Genomic DNA, 21,759 nt, shown 5'->3' on the forward strand with positions numbered 1-21,759 from the left:
TGCACAACCCAAAAGCAAACTAAATTAAAATTCAGCATCGAAATCAAGCCACAACACTAGAACGCTAACACAAAACCATACACATAATCAAAGTTCTAAAGCAAAGTAAAGTAAATCAAATCCACATAATTACATTAAAGCATAAGTATTTTAAAATAGTAGAGAGTCCAACTTCTTCAATTAGTTTCTCACCTTCAGTACTTTCTACTCCTCTAATCTCCCATACTGGTAATGAACATACAAATTGTAGAAGGGTCGATACAGGAATTGATCAGTCGAATTTTAATCGATCCAAATCGATCCATCCATGATCCATCCATTTTTCTTTAACATCTGCACCAATCCTGCTTCAATTGTCCCAGTATGATCAAATTTCCCATTCATCCTCCAATCTAGGTGATCAAAAGGGTAGTTAAGATTTCCGATTGCATTCGTAACACTCTGTAGTTCTCTTTCTATTTTAATCATTCTTTTCTCCAAAGTTATTGAACTTCCAACTGTCTGTGACATCAATGATGTTGAAGCATGTGATGAATGATCCATAATACAATCTAATGCTTCATTTCCATTCCCTATATAATTTCCATCAATAGGGATTATGGGCTCCCAAGGTAGTAAAACTTTCTCCCAACTTTCATATGAAACTTGAGATTGACTGCAAAGTAGGAAAATTGTAGAAGGATGCTCAAATCCATATATTGACCAATTCATAATAATACCCATAACATATTTAAAAATAATTGATCCTACATCAATGGGTTTTTCCATTTGAATGCAGTAGTTTAAAATGACACTTTCTCTTGTAACTCTATTAATCTTCATGGTATGGAGTAATTTTGCAGATAAGAAGAAATAACATTATTTTGAAATTGGATTAAGCAGTGAAGCAAAGAAACTAACGTATCCTTCATCTCTGATTTCCCAATTATCATTTTCATCCGTCAGAAAATTATATACTTCTTGCCTCATATCTTTTGTTGGGATAAAATTTGTATAATGACAGATTGAAACATTTTCTATCATATACAAATCATTAATTCGAGTCGGAGTAAATGATACAACCTTACCTCAAACGAAGAGAACTACTTGGGTAATTCCATGTAAGTTAGCATAAAACTCCTTTACTACATGTACAACAACTACAACGGTAGTGTAGCACAAAACTTCCCAACGCCTTTGCACAATGATTTTCTCGATCTGTGAATTTGGATTACTCACTCCATGATTGACAAAGCCTCTCTTCTTGATAAATCTCTTCTTCGTGATTACTTTGTCGTATAATCTCTGCGCGCCAAAACTGATAAACTTTCTTCTATTGAAAACTCCATGCCCTGAAGTATTTCTGGAATTAGAAGCCATTGAATTCAAAATTAGGAAGTTTCTGGACGTCTAAGTCAGTTTTTAGGACTTTAAAAACATATATTGACAGTTATTGTAGAGAGAAATCCCGCCAAAACCGTTCAACAAGTGGAAAATGCTCGGGACGCCGTCGGCTCTCCCGATGGCGATGTCGGCACCATGGTTTTTTAGGCGGGCGTCGTCAGCTCATATGTTTAAATTTTAGAACTCTTTTGTAGAACTCATACTCTATTTCCTAGATCATATGTTTCACAACATATTTTAACAATTCAATTAGCCAGATCAAAAAGTAAATTAAGAGCGGAGTTGAAAAACCATCACAATTTATTTTAATATTTAACATTGACACATCCACATTATCTCTTCATTTCACCATATCTCAGAGTAGGGAGACAAATAAAGGAAACTTCTCAGACTTCATGAGAAAGATACAACAAAACACAAATTTTATATATAAAAGAAAGTTCATACAATAATAATAAACAAACAACACTTATCTGAAACTCTTTCTCAAAGAAAACCATTTGTAGTCTCTCTTAAGAAATGTAGAAAGAAGAAATCTCTCACTTCTCTTCCTCTTCAACTTCTTAGAGAAGATTTCATATTTAAACTCACAATAAAAACTCAAAGCTATAAAAAAATAACTAACCAAAGGTGTTGAATGGCGTGAAATGTAGGCGTGTGAAGAGGAAAACTGAAATGAGTGAAAGAATTTGAAATGATATGAAAGTGGAGGGGGGTTTGATCATATTTCGGCCTTAAATAGAGCCTAGGTTGGTTCTCCAATATGTGCTTCCAAAAACTCTTCAAAAAACGTCCAAATTTGTTGAATCTTCTAGAAACAGGCTCTGCATCGACACTGACGCCCATTATGGCGCCGTCGGTGCCAGAGGCCATCTATTTAATTCATCCTTCTCTATCAAACATCATCGTCAACGCCTTAACTTTTTTATTGACTCTAAATTTCATCATTTTTACTTCCTTTTTACTTCAAGTCTTAAAAATCAACAACCTGCAATAAAACACAAAAAAATACATTCCATTAAAGTGCAATATGATCAAAAATGAGTAAAATATATGTCTAAAAATGCATATATTTTTGGTGTATCAGTGAGTCGGGTCAACTTCTCTTTTATTGAGTTTTCTTTTTATTTTATTTTATTTTTTCTTAGGATTTGGACCCAGTTTTAGACAAACACGGTGTCTGAGCTTCTAAGAATGAGTTTTTGTCTTTGAAACACGAGGCGCAATACTTCTTGATATACCATCCATTGACGAATGGCAAGTGTAGAAAATAGTCGATTCCTTAAGGTACTATCGAAACTATATTCTTTCAAGTACACGTAATGATGCACTATTTCTACGGACATTACAATAGAAGAGGCCGCAAGCTCGCAGCTTCGTTTGTAGCAGTCATCATTTGATTTGTTGCTTTCTGTAAAGGTTGTTGTCTTTGAGGAATCTTTATGACATTCTTTGAATTGACATGGGAGTTGTATTTGCTGGCCACTGAAGGATATGACTTCAGGGTTGAATTTTCATTAACTGCTAATAGCATCGCCATTTCTTTAATTCTTTCTTCCCGGGTTTAAGCAGATTTTAGAATTTTGGTCGTGTGATAAAAAAATTTTTCGTTTCCAAAAATATTTCTGAGCCAATTAATAACCGACCAAACGACTCAAGATCGTTGAACTTTTTCTTGAGTAAAATATCAGAAGAATTTTCTTAAGAGAACATTTTAAATATCATCAATTAGGGGAAACTTGGACACCAATTTTTTATTATACGTCTACCTCAAACTTTTTCTCAGGGAGACTCTTCTTTCTCTTTGATTTGTTTATCAAGTTTTTCACACAATCTCTTTTTTTCGTTTTTTTGAGAATTACTATATCTGGTAGAACATGACTTAAAAATTTTGAATGTCTGAATTCAGACACCAATTTTTGATTTTATGCTCACCTCAAGCTTCTTCTCAGGGGACTTTCACACAATTTTTTTTGCTTTCTTTATTTTCTGAGAAATACTATATCTGGTGGAACATATTTGCTTTAAGATTTTGAATGTCCAAAACTCTCCTAACTAATAATCCTCAAATGTTTCTTAAGTCAAATTCTGGGATATTATAACTCGTTCGAAAACCAGGACAGTCACGTGGCAGGAAATTAAAAGGCTCGTGATATTCCGAGTCAATTACTCCTATTTCAACCACACTATTTTATTTTGAAATCAACTTATGACCCAGTCCAAATTTTTTAAAGTGGATGACTAAGTTATTAGGGCATTGATTTCATTCTCTCATGAAGTCAGTTTTATCAAAATATCCAAAATTTTCCTTTTTAATTTGATGAGCTTTCCAAATATTGAACAATTCTAGACAACAACAAACTCTTTCTTTCTTTTCATTCATTGCGGGGGAGGGATGAGACAAGCTAACATTGATCCAGCTAAGATCCTTTTTAAACAACAATATTATTACAATAGTAGCCAAGAGACATAATTTCGTTATCAGTTGCATAGGGGTTAGTTGGAACAAACATATCAACCAAAATTATACTGATAGAACCTATTTCAGATTCGTTTCAAATGTTCTTCGGGATCATTATGTTCCCATTCTTGAAATTCTTCTCGAGCCAATCTTTGAAGCTGATACAAGCCTCAATGTTGTGCCCAAGCATTCTGGGATATGGGCAATAGTTGGGATGATTCTTCTTGTCGACTTCTTTCGGTTTCTTTGGCTTAAGCAATCTGAACTTATGCTTCTTAATTAAATTTTGAAACATCTTTGCTACTGCCTCCTCCCTGAAGGGATATACTTTGTTTAGAAGTTCGACCATAGATCGACCCTGCCTTCCATCCATCATGTGTTGCTTCTGCTGGGACGACTGTTTATTGTGCTGCTAGTTGTGTTGTTGTTGATGTTGGTAGATTTGTCGCGACGACTCAGTTTGGATCTCCATCGGCTACTTACCTCTGTCAACTGTTGCCACTGTCTCTGATCTCCTTTTAGATGTCTTTGTTGGCTTAGTATTGTCTGCCATTTCCAAAAATTCAAATTGTTCGGTCACCTTTTGCAGGCTTGCGGCTTTGCTAAGTAGCTTCTCGAAAGTCTTGATTGTAAGTCCCTTAAGCAAGAAACCTACTGAACCGTGGATGTTTTGCAACATAATTTCGATTGCATGTTGCTCTTGAAGTTGTGGTTCACACTTCATACTGAGGTTTCTCCATCGCAGGATATAATCTACTAACGTCTCTATCTGCTTTTTTTGCTCGACCACGAGATCACCAACAGTGACATGGTTCTAGACTCTAGAAAAACGTCCGACATAAAGGTTTTCCATTTATGCAAATGACTTTGCCGAGCCGTTGGGTAATTCCGCATACAAGTCAAAAGCAATCTTTGAAAGACTACTTACAAACTGACGGAATAGTAACGCATCACTACCCCCTGCGTTGCAACAACTTGCTTGAAAGTGTGCAACATGCTGACGAGGGTTTTCAGTCCCGTAAAAAGTTTTGAACAAAGGTGATACAAAACCCTTGGTGTATTGGATGATATCAAACTCCTCTGGGTATGGCCTACCCTTTAGAATCAATGCCTCTCCTTTTGATCGATCCAGGGCTTCTTTCACTTATTGTTCGAACATCTGTTTAATTTCATTTTCATGTATCAGACCCTGAATTGAATCCTTCTTTGGCTGTTCCTCGGAGGTGAACTCTTTTCTTCCATCTACAACACGAGTAATTTCTGGCTGGTTTATTTCTGGAGGTACCATCTGCGGTGGTTGTGATTGTCTTTGCATTGCAATCATGGCGGTCGTCATCTCTTGAATTTTCTTTTCAAGACGACTGATCTGTTCATCCCTTTGTTGGATGACCCCTTGCCTCTTATCCGCGACATTCTCCTGACCAAAAGACGGAGCGTCACACGCATATGACTCGGTCCGGGCCTTGATGACGTCGATTTCTGTTAATCCTTCGTCCATGTAATTTGGCACATCGTAATTTTCATCATTCATGTCTTTTCTTTGTTCTTCAGACAACCGTTCAATATTGGCTTGGAGCCTCTCCAGCTTAGCCTCGATTGACTTTTCTTTGATTATTTTTAGGTCAGTTGGAGATTTTTTAAGAGTGTCATTTCTTTTGTCGATCACCGGTGTAGTGTGTAGAAGTTAATCAGAACAACAAAAATCATATTTACGGAATCTTTCTCAGGTTCTTTTAAATACTCTTTCGGGATTGCTACATTTCCACTTTTGAAATTCTTCTCAAGCCAATCCTTGAACATAAAACAATTTTCTATGGTGTGACAGAGCAACTTTTGGTATGGGCAGTATTGGAGATGATCATTCATGCTGGCTTCCTCTGATTTTTTTGGCTTGGTTAGTCTAAATTCCGGTCTTATTAGCAAGTCGTGGAACACCTTTGACACTGACTCTTCTTTGAATGAATAAATTCTCCTCATCCATTCTAAAAAGTTGATCCCCGTCAACCATCTTCCTAGTACGGTCCTCCTTGATATGACCGCTGGCTAGATGGTCATAATGTTGTGGCTGCGGCTACTGCTGAGGCTGACTATGTTGGGACAACTGCTACGAGTGTTGACGAGACTGTTGAGGCTGTTCGGCTTTCAAAATTTCCTGGCCGTGCCTCCATTCTTGTGCCTCCGTCAGTTGCTCAGGCTTTGAATTAGGCCCAATCTCAAATCCAGAAAATGATTGGGTATAAGCATCAACTGACTCTTCGTCATGTAGAATCTCTTTTCCCTTACTCGGCAAAATAGTTGGCGCGGTGAATGGTGAATCTGGTAGTAGGAGCAAAAACAGTTCTCAGAGAAATCCCAATGCTCCCAACGACAGACTTTACAACACTAGGAGGGTTCTTTTCAACCAACACCTTTGAAGGGGAGAATTTCTTGGCAGATTTCAAGTTGAACTCTACGATAGGCTCCACGGACTTATCTGTTTCAAACTTCATAGCTGTGAAGGTCACCTTCTTGACTCCAATATCATCAAATCATTGTCCAAACTTAATAACTGCCAGGTCAGACAGTTCATCCCTGTTGGCAGTGAACTCCATTCGAGAAGCAAAAGAAAAGATCAACTTTGGCGAAGACATTGTCTCTATCATTTGAAGAATTCCAGAAAGTTAGTGACGTCCCACACCTTACAGTTTCAACAGAAGTACTCAAGTTAATGCACTTGTCTTATGAAATGGGCATATTTTTATTATTTTAATTTTATTATTTATTTGTGATTATAGCATCGAAGAGTTGCAATTAACAAATTAAACGATTGCGAAGTGGCACAACAAATTGGCTTGATTCGCAGAAAAACAAACCAAACCTGAAGGAGACAAAGAAAATGCAAAGTTTATGACCCAGTGCGAGACCAACTTCACAACGCACAACGCCCAGACGTAACTAGTCAAACAACACACTTATTGGGGGTTCGACCCCACATAAAGATAAAAGTCCTAATGAACTCCTGAACATATCTGTTCAAAGGTGGTTGAACAGACGGTCCTGAAGTCCGAAAGAGCTGACCATGCTTACCCAAGAGAGAAATGGGTGAAGCAAGTCAACAAAAGAAGGATAATCTGGTCCATGAGGAACATAAACGCATTACCACTGTATGAAGACATTATTCCCTGATTTAAATGAAGAGAGAAACTACATCCCCAGCTGAGTCGCCAGAAGCTGTCGACACTAAACAATTGAGGAGTTGCTCGTTGGAAGCTGTTGGTTGCGAACGAGAGTGGGAGAGGAGGCATGGCAAATTAGGGATTTATGTGAAAAAGAATTCTTTTTTGATTTTATAATATTTAATATTTAAAACTCTCCAATTCATGCGTGCACGGAACCATATCAAAATGGGTATCCTCCCTATGTAATTTTGACGTTCTGGACTCGCCGGCGCAAGCCGTTTCGTCATCCGAGGTCATTTAAAGAAACTCGTCGACGATTGGGTCAAAAACGCGTCAAATTTGATTTCTGTCAAAATTTTGATCCAAGCTCAATTGATTGATAAAGATTGTGTAGATGGTTGTCTTTAGAGGTTTAGAAAATTAGTTTTGGGGACATTTGGGATGATTTTGAGGGTTTTGGGAAAGTTTGGGCCACCAATGGTATTTTTGTAAATTTGGCAAATTTTGGTAATTTTGGGTGGTTTTGGGCAATTTGGGTTGTTTCAAATGGTTTGAAATGATTTTTTTAACAAGTTTGGGTATTTTGGGTGAAATTGGGAATTTTGGTCAAATTTGGGGTTTGGGGGTGTTTTGGTAAATTGGGTAGATTTGGAGGGCAAAATGCTAAGTTAGGTATTTTGGTGAAATTGAGGTGCCAACCACCCTATATGAACCATGGATCAATGGAATCCTTATTTGGGTCCTCTATGTACTGGTTTTAGCTAAATCCTAGCCTAGGGCTAGTGGTCTAGGGGACCATCTACATGATTTTCCAAAAGATCAAGGGATCAAAGTCAACAAGTTTGGGGTTAGGATTGTAAGTGAGTGCGAGTAAGAGTGAGTGCAATTAAGTGCAAGTGAGTGGACTAGCTCCAGACCAACACTTAGAGTCAGTCTTAAGGTCAAGCAATCCTATGGGGACTCCCCTTGAGCTCCCCAATATTGGCCCCACCTACTTAGTGTTAGAAGTTATGACTAATATATGAAACCTCATGTTGAACAAAGAAGAGTTTAGAGTTTTTAATGGTGAGGGTTCCTTTTCTAGCACTTTAGGAATAGTCAATAGGAAAGTACTATGACTAGACTTTAGACTGCTAAAGAGGAGAAAGTCAGACCTCAACCAAAAGTGAGGTCAACAAGAGTTTTTCATGTGGACTTCCTATTTCCAAAGGTTATATGAACAGTTGTTAATATAACCTTTTTTCAACATATATTTTAAGCCTTTCTCAATTGTTAGCCTAGTCTAGGCAGTTGTTAACAGTTCTTAACATAAACTGTTCAACATTTAAACCTTTCCCAATTGAAAATCTAATGTCCCATCATGAAAGTCTAAACCTAGAATTTTCTTTAGGGCAAATTTGTAGTCTTAATCAAGAGTTTTCTTAAGTTACTTTATTTGAAAAAGGTAGGGGACACAAAAAGATAGAAAGGAAACCTCGCTAGTTTTAGACTAACCTATTTTTTTGCATTGAACATTTTTTGAATAAAAACTTAATGTTTCATCCTAACATTTTGTTAATTTTTTTGGACTTATACTGCATGATATACAATCAAGTAGGAGCCCAAAGATGAGGATTTACCTCATAAATAGAAGAATAACCTTGAAGTCCTTGGCTGAAGTTCACCGAAAGAAGTGAAAATTTTGAGCCCTAAAGTAAAAGAAGGGAAACATTGAATGCAATAGACAAACAACCCTGTCTGGCAAGGGCAGCCATCAAAACCACCTAATCACATTCAAAACCATGAGTTTTGTCGATTTGAGTGCATCAAAGCAAACTATGTAGTGGTTTGTACAAGTCCTTGATGATGAATGCATAAAAGGTCTATTCAAAGAGGTTAATCGATATGAATAGGGTGAACTCACTCTATAGGTAGTGGTTCTCATGAGTCAAACTACCCCTTTTGGTAGAATGAGTGAGGGCTTGAAGAAAAGAAATAAGAGCAATTATTATGCATATGTGGTGCAAACTGATGTCACTACAGTGTTGATCTTTATTTTGTCATCGTTGTGATTGAGGAGTCACCAATTTGATTATCGTTATATTGTCTTCCTTCCCAAATTATACTCCAACTCAGACCATGGTAATGAATGTAAGAGATGAGAATTTTGGGGAAGAATGGTAGGAAAAAAAATAATAAATAAAATGAGCTTTCATAAGGTGATCTTTTGTATTAATCATTCAAAGCATGGGATCATTAAAATGGATCTTATGAAAGCAGAATACCAGAGAATTCATGTTGATATACATGTTCTAGGGTTCACATTTTCCTATAAGAACAAGTCCCTATAGTTAATTACACTTTAAGTACAATGATTACTCAAGAAAATGTCCGATTAAAGTTATAATTGGCTCTCAGAAAGTTCCAAGTTATTGTCAAGGAAAGGAATGTCAAAATCCTATACATAGAGTAGTGGATTTCTAAGGACTCCAAACCATCTGAAAATTTATTCATTAATGGTTTATTTGAGTTTCATCCTTTTGCTCCATGTTTTAAGTGGCTAGAATGACCGTTTCTGCAAATCAAAGTTAGCACACCCTATAACATGTAAGGAAAATCTAGGGTGGTGTCCTTCTTTTCTTTTTAGTAGTCATACAAAATAAAGTTAGCAGAAAACATTCTTTTTGTTCACTCATTGTGTTTGTTGATTTTTAGTTTATTGCCAACTCGGTCAAGATGCCCATGGCCCGGTATCCTAGAGTCATCAATTAGCCTGATCTACTTAGTCTGAGAGGGGGTTAAACCTACTCTGACAGAAAGATTCTTGTCAAAAACCACCAATTGCATCATCCAAGTGATCTTTGTAGACCCGAGTGTGTCATTACGGTTTCATTTAAGTTCTAATTTCTTCTTCAGATTTTAGGGGCTGAAACTTTTAGGATTCTTTAATCTTTTTAGCCAATTAATTTTTTATTTTTTCATGTTATTTTTTTCATTTGGTAATGGCTCGATCAAGATCCTAAGGTTTCATTATCTTGAAGTATTAAGGTTTTTCAATTTGATTAGTCAGAAGTGACTGAAGATATTTTGTTAACAACCATGGGTTGTCTTTCTCAAAATACCTATTCAAACTTCATTGCATTTATAGATTCAAGTTTAAATTTTAATGATTTTTTGGATGAATTTCATGTCATTTTGTTAATTTGGTACTTTAGCCCAAATTGTCCCTGAAATGAGGCTAAGTGTGATTTATTTTCTCACATGAGAAATGAAACCCTACTTAAACTTCAATCACTTAGATTTAGAGTGATTTTAGAGTATTCCAAGTTAAGTTGAAATGCGTTCAACTCATCTAAGGTAATTTATGTTTAACAAGGATTAGGCTAGTTGTCCCTCGGAGTATCTTCAAACTTACTAGGACTGACCCAAATTAATATAGTTTGATTAAGATCAAACTGGTCTTACTTGGTTTAGCTTATCTTAAATCAAGTCAGATTAACTTGGGGCTATTCAAGTTTAAATTAATTTAGATTTGGGTACAGTACAAGCTAATTTAAACTTGAATTATCCTTTAAGTCAAAGTTAGTCCTAAAGCAATCCTGGATTAAACTAAAGTTAAATCATGCCTGAAATTGAGTCTTAAGTTGGATTATCAGAATTTATTCCAATTTTCTAAAGAAAACTTGACTTTGAGTTAACGTGAATTAAATCAGGTTTCCTGGAAAAATTGAGTTGTTTTTTTGTTAACCTAGGTTAAATCGGGTTGTCCCAGTGATTGAATTGAATTGGGTTAAACTAAGTTGGGTCGGGTTGAACCTGTTATTTAATTGAATTGTGTTAATCCGACTTAGGTTGGGTTGACCCGATGATTTGATTGAATTGAGCCTAAATTAAGTTGGACTCTTAAGTCTAAGTTAGGCTGGACTTAAATTGGGTCCATGTTGAACTACACCCAATAGGGTTTATGTTGAACTAAGTTCAAGTTTAGTGAGATTTAGGCCAAATCCAAGTTGAGCTAGACCTAAAAGAGATTCAATTTGAACTAAGTTTAATGTAAATTAGACTTAGGTTAGGTCTAGTTTAGGTTAAACCTAAGGTTAAGTTCAATTTGAACTAAGTCTAATGCAGGTTAGATCTAGGGTTTAGGTCTAGCTTAGACCTAAGGTTAGGTTCAATCAAACTAAGTCTAATGTAAGTTAGACCTAGGGTTTAAGTTTGACTAGGTCTAATGTATGTTAGACTTAGGGGTTTAGGTTCAATGTAGGTTGAACCTAAAGAAAGTTACTATGTCTAATGTAACATAGACTTAGGATTTTAGGTTCAATGTAGGTTGAACCTAAAGAAATTAACTAAGTCTAATGTATGTTAAACTTAAAAGCTTAGGTTCAATGTAGGTTGAACCTAAAAATATTAGCAAGTCAGGTAAATTAGATTTAGGATTTTAGATTAGGGTAACTAAGCATAATTTAATCAAGACATAATAGGATACTTAGGTCTAATGCAAGTTATACTTGATTAGGTTTATGGTTTAAATAAGTCTGATTTAATTAAGACTTAGTAGGATAATTAGGTCTAATGTAGGTTAGACCTCATTAGGTTTAAGACTAAATTAAGTCTAATTTCATTTAGACATAGTAGGATAATTAGGTTGAATGTAGGTTAAACCTAATTAGTTTTAAGGTTTAACTAAGTCTATTTTGATTAAGACTTAATAGGATAATTAAGTCTAGTTTAGGTTAGACCCAATTAAGTTTAATGAAAAATTAAGTCTAATTTAATTATAACTTAGTAGGATAATTAAGTATAATGTAGTTTAGACCTACTTAGGTTGAAGGTTTAACTAAGTCTTATTTGATTAAGACGTATTAGGATAAATGGATCTATTGTAGGTTAGGCCTAATTATGATTCTTTAAGTTTTAACATAAGGCTTTAGTTTAGTTAGGTTCAGTTTAGGATGAACCTAGGGTTTAAGTTTAGTTAGGTTCAATTTGAGTTGAACCTAGGGTTTAAAGTTAAGTCCAATTTAGATTGGACATAAAGTTAGGTTCAATTTAGGTTGAACCTAAACTTAAGGTTTAGGTTTAATTTGGGTTGAGCCTAAGTTGGAATTGGGTCTAATATAAGTTAGTCGAAAAATGTAGGGTTAATTTAAATTCGAATTAAACCTAAAATTTAGGGTTTAGGTCTGATGTTGGCTAGACCTTAAGCTAGATTCCATTCTGAATAAGCCTAATTTATGTTAGACCTAATAGAATTCAAAATCGTGTCAAGTCTAAGATGGATTAAGCTTAGATATAGAGTTAGGTATAATTTAGGGTAGACATGAGATTTTTGAACTAAGCATAAATTAATTAAGGCTTTGATTTTGGGTAAGGTCTAACGGGGATTAGACCTAAAAATGTTTGGAACTAATGATTTTTATATTTTAACCTAGAGGCTAGAATTAAATTATGTTAAGCCTAAACCAAGGTTCAAGCTAGGATAATCCTATGTCATTAGGGTCAACCTATGGTCAAAAGAGACTTTATAATTATATAGACTCAAGGATTTAATAATGTTAAATCAAGTTTGGGAATAAACTTGAGCTAAGATTCAAATTTTTTAAATTTACAAATTTACCCGTAGATGTCTAAATTTTTATTTTATTTTTTAAAGAGTTAAAAATTGTCATTTTAGGGTTTGAGTTCAGTACCCTAAATTTTCTAGCCAATTCCCTTTTTAAATTTATAATTTTCTAATTTTTATAAATATTTTTTAAAATAATTACAAAGTTGTTAGAAAATTGGTCATTTTCCTTTTAGGGGAATTCTACATCTTTGGAAAAATGAGGACAGGTTCCTAAGAGTGGGGGAAATAATCCCTGAAAAATTCATAATTTTTGGGAATTGGAGTATTTAACTGGATAAAAAGTATATTAAGTTAATTATTTCCAAATTTATTTATTTTTCTTCTTTTACTGAGTTTAGAGGTATTTTTATTTTATTTTTCTAATTTTTATTCTTTAAGTTTTGAATTTTTAAAGGTTTTTAACATTTTCTAGATCTAATAAATAGTAAATAAGGGAATTTCCTACTTATGCACGCGGCGCCCCCATCATACTTGGCAGCTTTGAGGGTCCACGCGGCGTCTTCTGATTCGCGGAGCTTTTGATGTTGTTATCACATTGTCCATTGTTCATTTTTTCTTTCCTTTGCAAGTTGGTGATCCACTCCAGTCATCATTTCGTGGGATAGTAGATTGATTGTCGTTCATGATCAATGGCTAATCACTCCCTCAAGTTTTCTTTGATTCTTACGTGGTTTGTTCCCAATGCTTCATAAAACCTAAGGAAACACAACTATACAATTGATCAAGCATGGTATGTTCATTTCCTTCACAAAAAGCAATACTCAAAGAAAAGTTTAGGAATTTTTATCTATACCTTATTCCAAGAGGTGTAGCCTCGATTAAGCTCGACAGACATAATCTCCTTGACCATGCGCATCTTCTCGTTAGCTTAATTTGGATTAAAATTGGCTCTTACGGTTAAGCTAGGCCAAATGGTGGCTCGATTTTGGCTTGAGATAGGTTGGAGACTTCGGAAAATCCTAATTTCAATTGGGAAGGAGTCGTAGAGGTCCTAAGAAGCTTTTGGAAGAGTTGAATTAGTGTGTTGAAGTAGTTTGTGTCGGACCCAAATGTTTCCCTATATTTCAATGGCAAAATTAGGGTTTCCTAGTGGGAGGAATGACCTAGGGATATGGGGGGGATAAATTGCTTGGGTTATGGGGAAGATTTTCTCTTTTGAAAGGCAGAGGATTTAGAGGTTGTCTAAGGAGCTTCTCTTTTTCTTGAAACTTTCAGGTTTTCCTTTTAATGGACATGGGGGGTAGGAAATGACCAAGGCTGGCCCGAGGAGGTTCGTGTGACTCCTCAAAGAAGTTTATAGAGGTATGGGGAGGATTCAGGGATGGTAACTCCTATTTTGACAAATTTGACCATGGAGGCTCTAATGGAGGAGGAGAGAGAATTTCATGCAATAAAGGCATTGGGTGGGTGGACATATGGTTTTTGAGCTCAGTCATGGTCTGGCTTGACCTAATCATGGAGGGATTTTAGTGTGGGAGACATAATTGCCAAGTGTAGAAGAAAGAGGTAGATGTGACCTTCTTTGTCTCATTTCCCTTAATTTATTTTTGATTTTTTTTTTTTCATGTGGAATTGCTTAGCATATGAGCCATCTTATAGCCTGATGGATAGACCTAGGTTATGGATGACCCATTTAGGGTTGGTCCATGGTCTTAGTTCTTTTTATGGGCTTGGTCTATGGGTTTGTACTTAGGGCTTGAATTTTAATTAAGTTAAATCCTAATGGGTCCTTAAAATTGTCCTGTTAATTAATTAATAATTAATATATAAAATTATTAATAGAGTTCACCAGTTGATCATGAGTTGACCATATCGTCTAAGATTGACCATATCGTCTAATGTTGACTACAAGATCTATGGCTGGAGCTTGGTCCTAATTTGGTCATATTAGGGTTAGGTTTGATTTAGTTTCACCATTATAAGGTACCATCCCAGTTTAGGCTCAAAAAGGCTCATTTGGGTTTTGTTCTGATTTGTAGGGTTTAGCAGAGTTACGGAGGCCCCAGGTGAAGTTATGGATCAATTTGTGTAATCCCTTCTCTCATAATAGATCTGGAGGTCATGGTAGTCTCTAGGGCTTATGGAGAAGCTCATAGGGTTTTGGGATGATTTGTGTGACCTGGGTGTGTTTAATCTCTAGTGGTTAATTTAGGTTCATCTAAGGCATATTTTTCCTTTGGTGGCTAATTTAAGTTATCCACTGATCAAAACACTAAACCCACTTAACCAAAGGGTCGGGGGCTTAAGTTTTTATAGGAGAGTGGAATGAGACCTCACAAAAGTGAGGTAAACAACATGTCCATATATCATGTTATTGTTCATATTCCTAAATTGAAAAGGAATTTCTACTCAATTTTAATTGGTGTCAATTGAGGTTTTTTAAATGTATGAGGTTTGTATAGTTGTGAATGTAGTGATTTATGTGGTTTATTTTTTTTATGAGTTTTGGTTTGAAATGTTAAGTTGAAGTTACTTAGGTTGGGGCAGAAGGATTAGTCTTCAAAGGAGCTTACCTGTAATCCAGGGAAAAGGCAGAAATGTATTTATCAGCCAATAATTAGGGAAGACCTATCAGATGATTAGAGACAAACTAATGATATGGGTGCTAAACCTGACTAATGTCAGACTCCTCAACTAACATCATCCAAACTATCAATGAAGTTTTAGTTGAGTTTCATCCTTTGCTTTGTGTTTAATCTTCTTTTTGATAGATCAGATGTTTATAGTCAATTGACCATAAAACTTTGACTATAAGAAAAAGAAGGCTCAAAGGAAATATTCTAGGTTACTACAATAACTTTTTTTGTTTATAGAAGCCCTACAAAACAAAATTAGAATGTTTCATTTTATTGTAAGAAAAATAAATGTGTTTAGTTCGATTATTAATGTGTTAATTATTTTTCTTTTTATTTGAGACAACTTCGTCAAGTTGCCAATGGCTAACAATTTTCCTAAGGTTGTTGTGTTCCTTGATCTATTTAGTCCAAAGAAGTAGACAAGCCTATCTTGACTAAAATATTATTGTCAACAATCATGGGTTGCATCATCCAATAGTTCTTCGTAGATCCAGGTAGCAAATTTAAAGTCGCATTCGATGGTCTTTGTTCATTTTTGCTTTATTTAAGTTTTAGTATCTTTTTCAGATTTTATGGGGCTGAAAATTTTAATTTGTTTAAGACTTCTTAGACCATTAAATTTTGTGATTTATTTTCGAAATGTTTCAGTCAAGAGCCCATGGTTTCTCCTTCTCAAAGTCATTTGGTTTGTGGTTTAATTAGTCACGAGTGACTAGAAGTTACTTTGTTAAAAATCATAAGTTTTCACCTCCAAAGTTCCTTTTCAAACCAGGTTGTTTTTCATACTTAAAGTTTAAGCTTTAATAATTTTTAAGGTGTGTTTTTTGTTATACCTTTTATCTATATTACAAACTTTGCAATTCAGCCCATATTGTCGTGGGAGTGAGATTTTAGGTAAAGTGTGCTTTTATTCTCTTATTTGAGGTCAACCACTTCTTAACTCGATTTACTGTTGTCAATTTTGAGTTTAGATCAGGTTAATTTAAGTAAGCCTGATTTGTTTTTGTTGATTTAGGTTAACCTAGGTTAGTCTGGGTTAATCAAAGTTGGATTTCAATTGATTTGAGTTACCCTATTAGGCTGGACTGACCCAATTTAATTTTAAGTTGATTTCAGTTAGCCCAAGTTAGTTTAGGTTAACCCAAGTTGGCTTACGTCTTGTTTAGGTTAATCTAGGTTAGATTGGATTAACCCACATTTATTCAAGTCAGCTTTGAGTTAGCCTAGGTTTTGCTGGGTTGACCCAAGTTGGTTTAAGTTTGATTTTGGGTTAGCCTAGGTTAAGTTGGGTTGATCCAGGTTTGATTTCAATTTGATTTGGTTTAGCCCCGGTTAGGCTAGGTTGACCGAAATTTTTTTAAATTACTTTGAGTTTAATTGGGTCTGAGTTAAGTTTAGAATTTGGTTAAATCAATTCTAAATTAAGTTAGACTTGAACTAATTTTCTATTTAGTTAATTCAATTCTAAGTTAGTTAGGCTTGAGTTGAGATTAAAGTTGGGTTCAGTTGTGTCAAGCTTAAATTTTGGTTAAGTCAAGTCTAAGTTGGGTTAAACTTGAGTTTTAGGTTATGTTTGGATTAGGTCCAAGGTCGGTTTTACCTAAGTTAATATTAAAGTTTTAGTTTAGTAGGTACAAGTTTTGTTAGGCCCAAGCTAATTTTGAAATTTTAGTTAAGTTGGGTTATACCTAAGTTGAACTTAAGTTTAAATTGAGTTGGGTAAAATTGGGTTAGACCTAAGTTAAGTTTTGAAATTTGAATTAAGTTAGGCTTAAGTTGGGGTCGACCTAAGTTGAATTGAAGTTCAAATTGATTTAGGTCTAAATTGGGTTAGACCTAAGTTAGGCTTAATGTTTTAGTTGAGATAGGTCCAAGTTATGATAAACCCAAGCTAAGTTTGAAATTTGTGTTAAGTTGGGTTAAGTCCAGTCCATTGGGTTAGACCTAAGTTAATTATAAATTCAATTAGATTAAGTCAGGTCAAAATTGGGTTAGACATATGTTAAATTTAAGTTTAAATTAAGTTAGGACTAGATTGGAATAGACCTATGTTAAGTTTTAAAAATTCAATTAAGTTTGGTCTAAGGACTTAGGTTCAATTGATTTTTAGATTGAGTTAGGTCTAATTGAGTTAGACTTAAGTTAACTTTTAAATTTTGAATTAAGTTAGGTCTAAGTTTTGTTAGACCAAAGTTAAATTTTAGGATAAATTCCAGTTGCCTTAAGTTAATGATGGGTTTGCCTTAAATTAAATTTCATAATTAAAGAGATAATTATGAAATTAATCTTATTCAATTAATAAATTGATTTAATGTTTTCATTTGGGTGTAATAAAAATTTTCATAAGTTAATTTTTTGTTTAATTTAAGTTTAGGAGACAATTTGGGCTAAAGGGCAACACTTGTAATTTAACAATTTTACCCTTAATATGTTAATTTAATCTTTAAATTTTCAAAAATGAAAAATTATATTTTTAGTGTGTGGGTTTACTATCATAAAGTTCTTCATGAATTTTCATTTGAATTTGTAGTTTTCTATTTGTTATCTTATTTTGTATAATTATTTTTAAAAATAATTACAATTTTGATAGAAAATTATAACTTTTGATGTTAGGTAAGTCATCTCGCCTTAAAAAAAACCAAGAAAAGTTCCCAATGATAGTGGGATTATTCCTTATAAATTTTATTATTTTTCTATTTACATTTATTTTTTATAATTAAAATATTTTTTTAGGTATTTAATTAATTTAAAATTAAATATAGTTAATTAATCTCATTTTTTATTTTTATGATTTTTTCCTATATTCTTTGAGTTTAGATGTATTGTTATTTTATTTTTTTAATTTTTATTTGTTATGTTATGAATTATTAAAGGTTATAAGCATTTTTTTGTTTTAATAAATTTAGAAAAACTTGATTTTCTTACCTAAACACACGATGTTGAATCGATCCTCGAATGTTTTAATGCTCCACGTGGCAATTCACAGTTCACTGTTGTTTCCAAGCAAGCTAGTGAGGTGGCCTCCATCTAATCCACTGATCTGATTTTGTGGTCTGGCTGGTCTGATTTTCACTGGACATCTGTTCCTCATGACCACGAGGAAGAGATCAGAGAACTGCCATCACTCAAATACTAGCTTCTCACTCTAGACTCAACCAAACTGCATGGGGTTTGATCCTCTAACTTCATCTAAGTGAGATGAATCTATCTATACAACTAAGTGGGCATGCAATGTTCATTTTCATCATAGACCCAGCCAAGGGGATTTAGGAGTTTCAATCTATTACCTACGTCCAAGATGTGAGGCCTTAATTAGATGGCTTAAGAAGCTTTGCGTTAGAGTTACATGCCTCCTCCTTGCTTCAATTTGATCTATGATTAGGCCTAGGTATGTGCTAGAATAAAAGGTGGTTCATATTGATGTTAAGCTGGTTAGAGGGTGTGGGAAGAAGGGATTTTGATTGGGGTTAAGGTTTTAAGAGCTTGTGAAGCTAATGAAAGTGTTGGAATGGATTTTTGGTGACATTGATGTCGAGGTTGTAAAAACGCTTTGCTTTTACAGCAGAATTTAAGGTTATGTGGTAGTGGTGATGGCTTGGAAATTGTTGGACATGATCGCTATGGCCTGAGGGAGCAATGTTGATGTTGGGGATAGAGGGTTTCAGTATGAGTTTCAAGAGTTTTCTTGTGTTGCTAGACTCTCAGGTTGGGGCTTTAAATAGCCATGAGAGGCCATCAAAGAGGCCTTGACATTAATAAGAGGCTCTAATGGCTCTACGGGAATTGAGCAAAGGGATTTCAGAGGCTTGGGTAGAGCTAAAGAAGCTTTCCCCACTTTTGATGCATTGAGCATGATGGAGCTCCAATGGCCATGAAGGTGGCATGGAAAGACCTATAGCAAATTGGGAAGGGCATGGATTTGGTGGATTGACTCAGTTTTGGTAACCCATGACTCCTCTTGAGTTTGATTTGGATTGCTTTGACCAAGGAGACACATGATAGATCACTTAGTTAAGTGTGCATGGTTTTCTTTTAATATTTGTTTTGTGTTTAATTTACTTTTAATTATATCTTATTTTAGTTGTAGTGTCATGAGGGGTTATTTGGGTCATGTGAGTAATGTGTTTGCCTTTTAGTGTTACAAGGGTTTGGCTTTAAATGATGGTTGCTTTTGGATGGTTGTGCCTACAATTTAACACTCTTAGGATTAACTAGTCTAACTAAGCAGTTTAATCAATTTAATTTATTATGTATAATTTTTTAATTGGGTTTGATCTAAGTTTAATTTGATAATCTTAGTGCTTTTTCTATGGGATCAAGTTTACTAGTGGTTTTGGTAGTCTTTGGTAGTTTGATATTTTAATAATTTATTTTTTTTGAATTTGTATTAAGTATGTTTGATTTTAATTTCTTTTAAGGGTGTTGAGTATTTTAAGCTTAGGGTTGAATTTAATCTATTTAAATGATTACTTGTTCTTAGGGTTTCTTTAAGTTTGAGGAAGACATTAGGTGGGCTCAAACCTAAGCTTTAGTAGCTTAATAGTATTTTGATTTAAATTTTAGATGTTAGGAGTTTCTTATTTAATCTAGGGTTGTGGTACAAATGGTAACCCTTCTCTAGCTTAAAACTAGCCTCATGCCTAATGGGATTTGTCTAGATCTTTAGAGGTAGTCGATACGTCATCACAAGGATTCTTAGGACTCAAGGCTTCATGGGTTGCCTAAAGCATCCTCCACCTATGAACATTCAACTTGGGCTCCTAAGTAATTGTAAAATTGGTTTGAAGTTATATGTGGGTGAGTTCCATCTCTAGGCATCTAAGAAGGTCATTAAGTAACCCTCAGGCTAGATACTGGGCTTCTGTAGAAAGAAAAAAGGTCCTCAAAAAAGTGTGGTCACCACATCTAACAATCATTTTGAATTTGCAATTATAGTCGTTTCTTAGGGATGTTTTGGGTATTGATAGTAAACGAAAATTTTCAATTTTGAATTCAATGGAATTTTCTTCCTTAAAATATCAAGCTAAATAAACTCCAATATTAAACAATGTGTGAGGATTTCAAACTTTGAGGCGCCAATTTAGTCAATTTTTGATATTTTTTCCTACTAAGTTTAGTTAACATCTCTTCTTCATTGGAACTTTATAGGTTTTCTTGTAAATCCATCATTGTAATTGTTTTCTTCAAAATTCCTCTTATCATGGTATGTGGTAAAGCATTTATAGCAACTAGGATCTTAATTAGGATTTTTTTTTCATCTTTAGGATTATTTAATTATGATGCTAGTTCGGAGTTCATTGATAAAGAGATACTCAAGTCCATTGATTTGGCAAAAGATGGCCTCCATGCAGTACTCATGGTTTTCTCTACAAGTTGTAGATTTACTTGGGAAGATGTGGATGTTATCAATCATATTAAAGATCTCTTTGGTGATATGATTTTTGACTACATGATCATAGTTTATACTGGCGGGGATAATCTTGAAGCTGTAAAGAAACCTTTTGAAGAGTACATTAGAGATCCTCCAGAGCCATTGGAGGTTCGTACATGAAGCTCTTTTTCTTTTATTATGTTTGATCCATAAATTTCTTATAATTTAGTTTGTTATTTGGTTAAAGAATTATTGCATTATTTTCTTTTTTTAATATTTTTTTATATAGAAGCGTGAAAAAATTTTGTGTTCTTTCTTTTTATGTGACTTATGTATGAAATTAAGCTCAAATTATAATATATACTCTGATCTACTCCTTCTCGTGGTTTTTATTTAATTGATATAAGGTTGATGTTCTTGTGTATAAAGCTAGTTTTGAACATCTGAAGACTTCGGTTGAATAAAAATTATATAACAATTTAATATTTAACTCATTATCTCTTTCTAATTAATATGTTTTTCAATGGATTTAGAATTTTAATCTCTATACATGCTCTTATGTCTGAAAAACAAGAGAAAATATATTTCTTTTGCATAAGCCAAACTTTACCAGGAGGATATTTTCAATTCACCAGATAGATAAGGTTCTATAATTAATTGGAAATAATTAATTGTAATGACTATTTGATTACTAGAGCATACTTTTTCTTAATCATGCAAAATTAAGAACTAAATTGCCCATGAATAATGGCATGCAAGTGATCTAGACTATGATGCATTTAGTTCCTCAGAAGTTGACATTATGTATGTTGTCTATCTTCTCTCTTTATGATCTACCTTTATAAAAATACTTGGGCTTCATTACTTTCTCTTCAATTTTGGCTAACACATTTAGTGTTGCTACAAATCTAGTATATTTTTATAGTTTCTAATCTGAAGATTGTATCTATGAAGGTTAGATTTATGATGACATTTGTATATACCTTTAAATTTCTTGTTACTTTACTTTCAATGCATGGTTATTTTTTTACAATTTAGATATTAAACAAACTTTGTTGGTTGTCCATTTTCTAGTGGTTATTTTGCTTTTTTAGTTCATTAAAAGTTGAAGACAATGTTGAACACTTGTGCATACATTGAAGAAAATGTCTTCCTCATATTCATTAGTCATTCATAATCTAGGAATCTCTTGCACTCATAAA

General features: G+C 34.2%; 1 protein-coding gene across 2 annotated transcripts in view; it reads left to right on the forward strand.

Moving 5' to 3' along the window:
- LOC110028269 (immune-associated nucleotide-binding protein 9-like) overlaps nt 1-21,759 on the forward strand; it is a 51,606-nt gene that overhangs the window by 21,915 nt on the left and 7,932 nt on the right. For both annotated transcript variants that reach the window (XM_020730044.1, XM_020730043.1), the window contains one exon: nt 20,451-20,725. In XM_020730044.1, the coding sequence (XP_020585703.1) occupies nt 20,451-20,725 (275 nt within the window). The remainder of the gene's footprint in view (nt 1-20,450; nt 20,726-21,759) is intronic.

This window comes from Phalaenopsis equestris, unplaced genomic scaffold (genome assembly GCF_001263595.1).
Source record: "Phalaenopsis equestris unplaced genomic scaffold, ASM126359v1 Scaffold000507, whole genome shotgun sequence".
In the NCBI taxonomy this organism is placed as follows: Eukaryota; Viridiplantae; Streptophyta; class Magnoliopsida; order Asparagales; family Orchidaceae; genus Phalaenopsis; species Phalaenopsis equestris.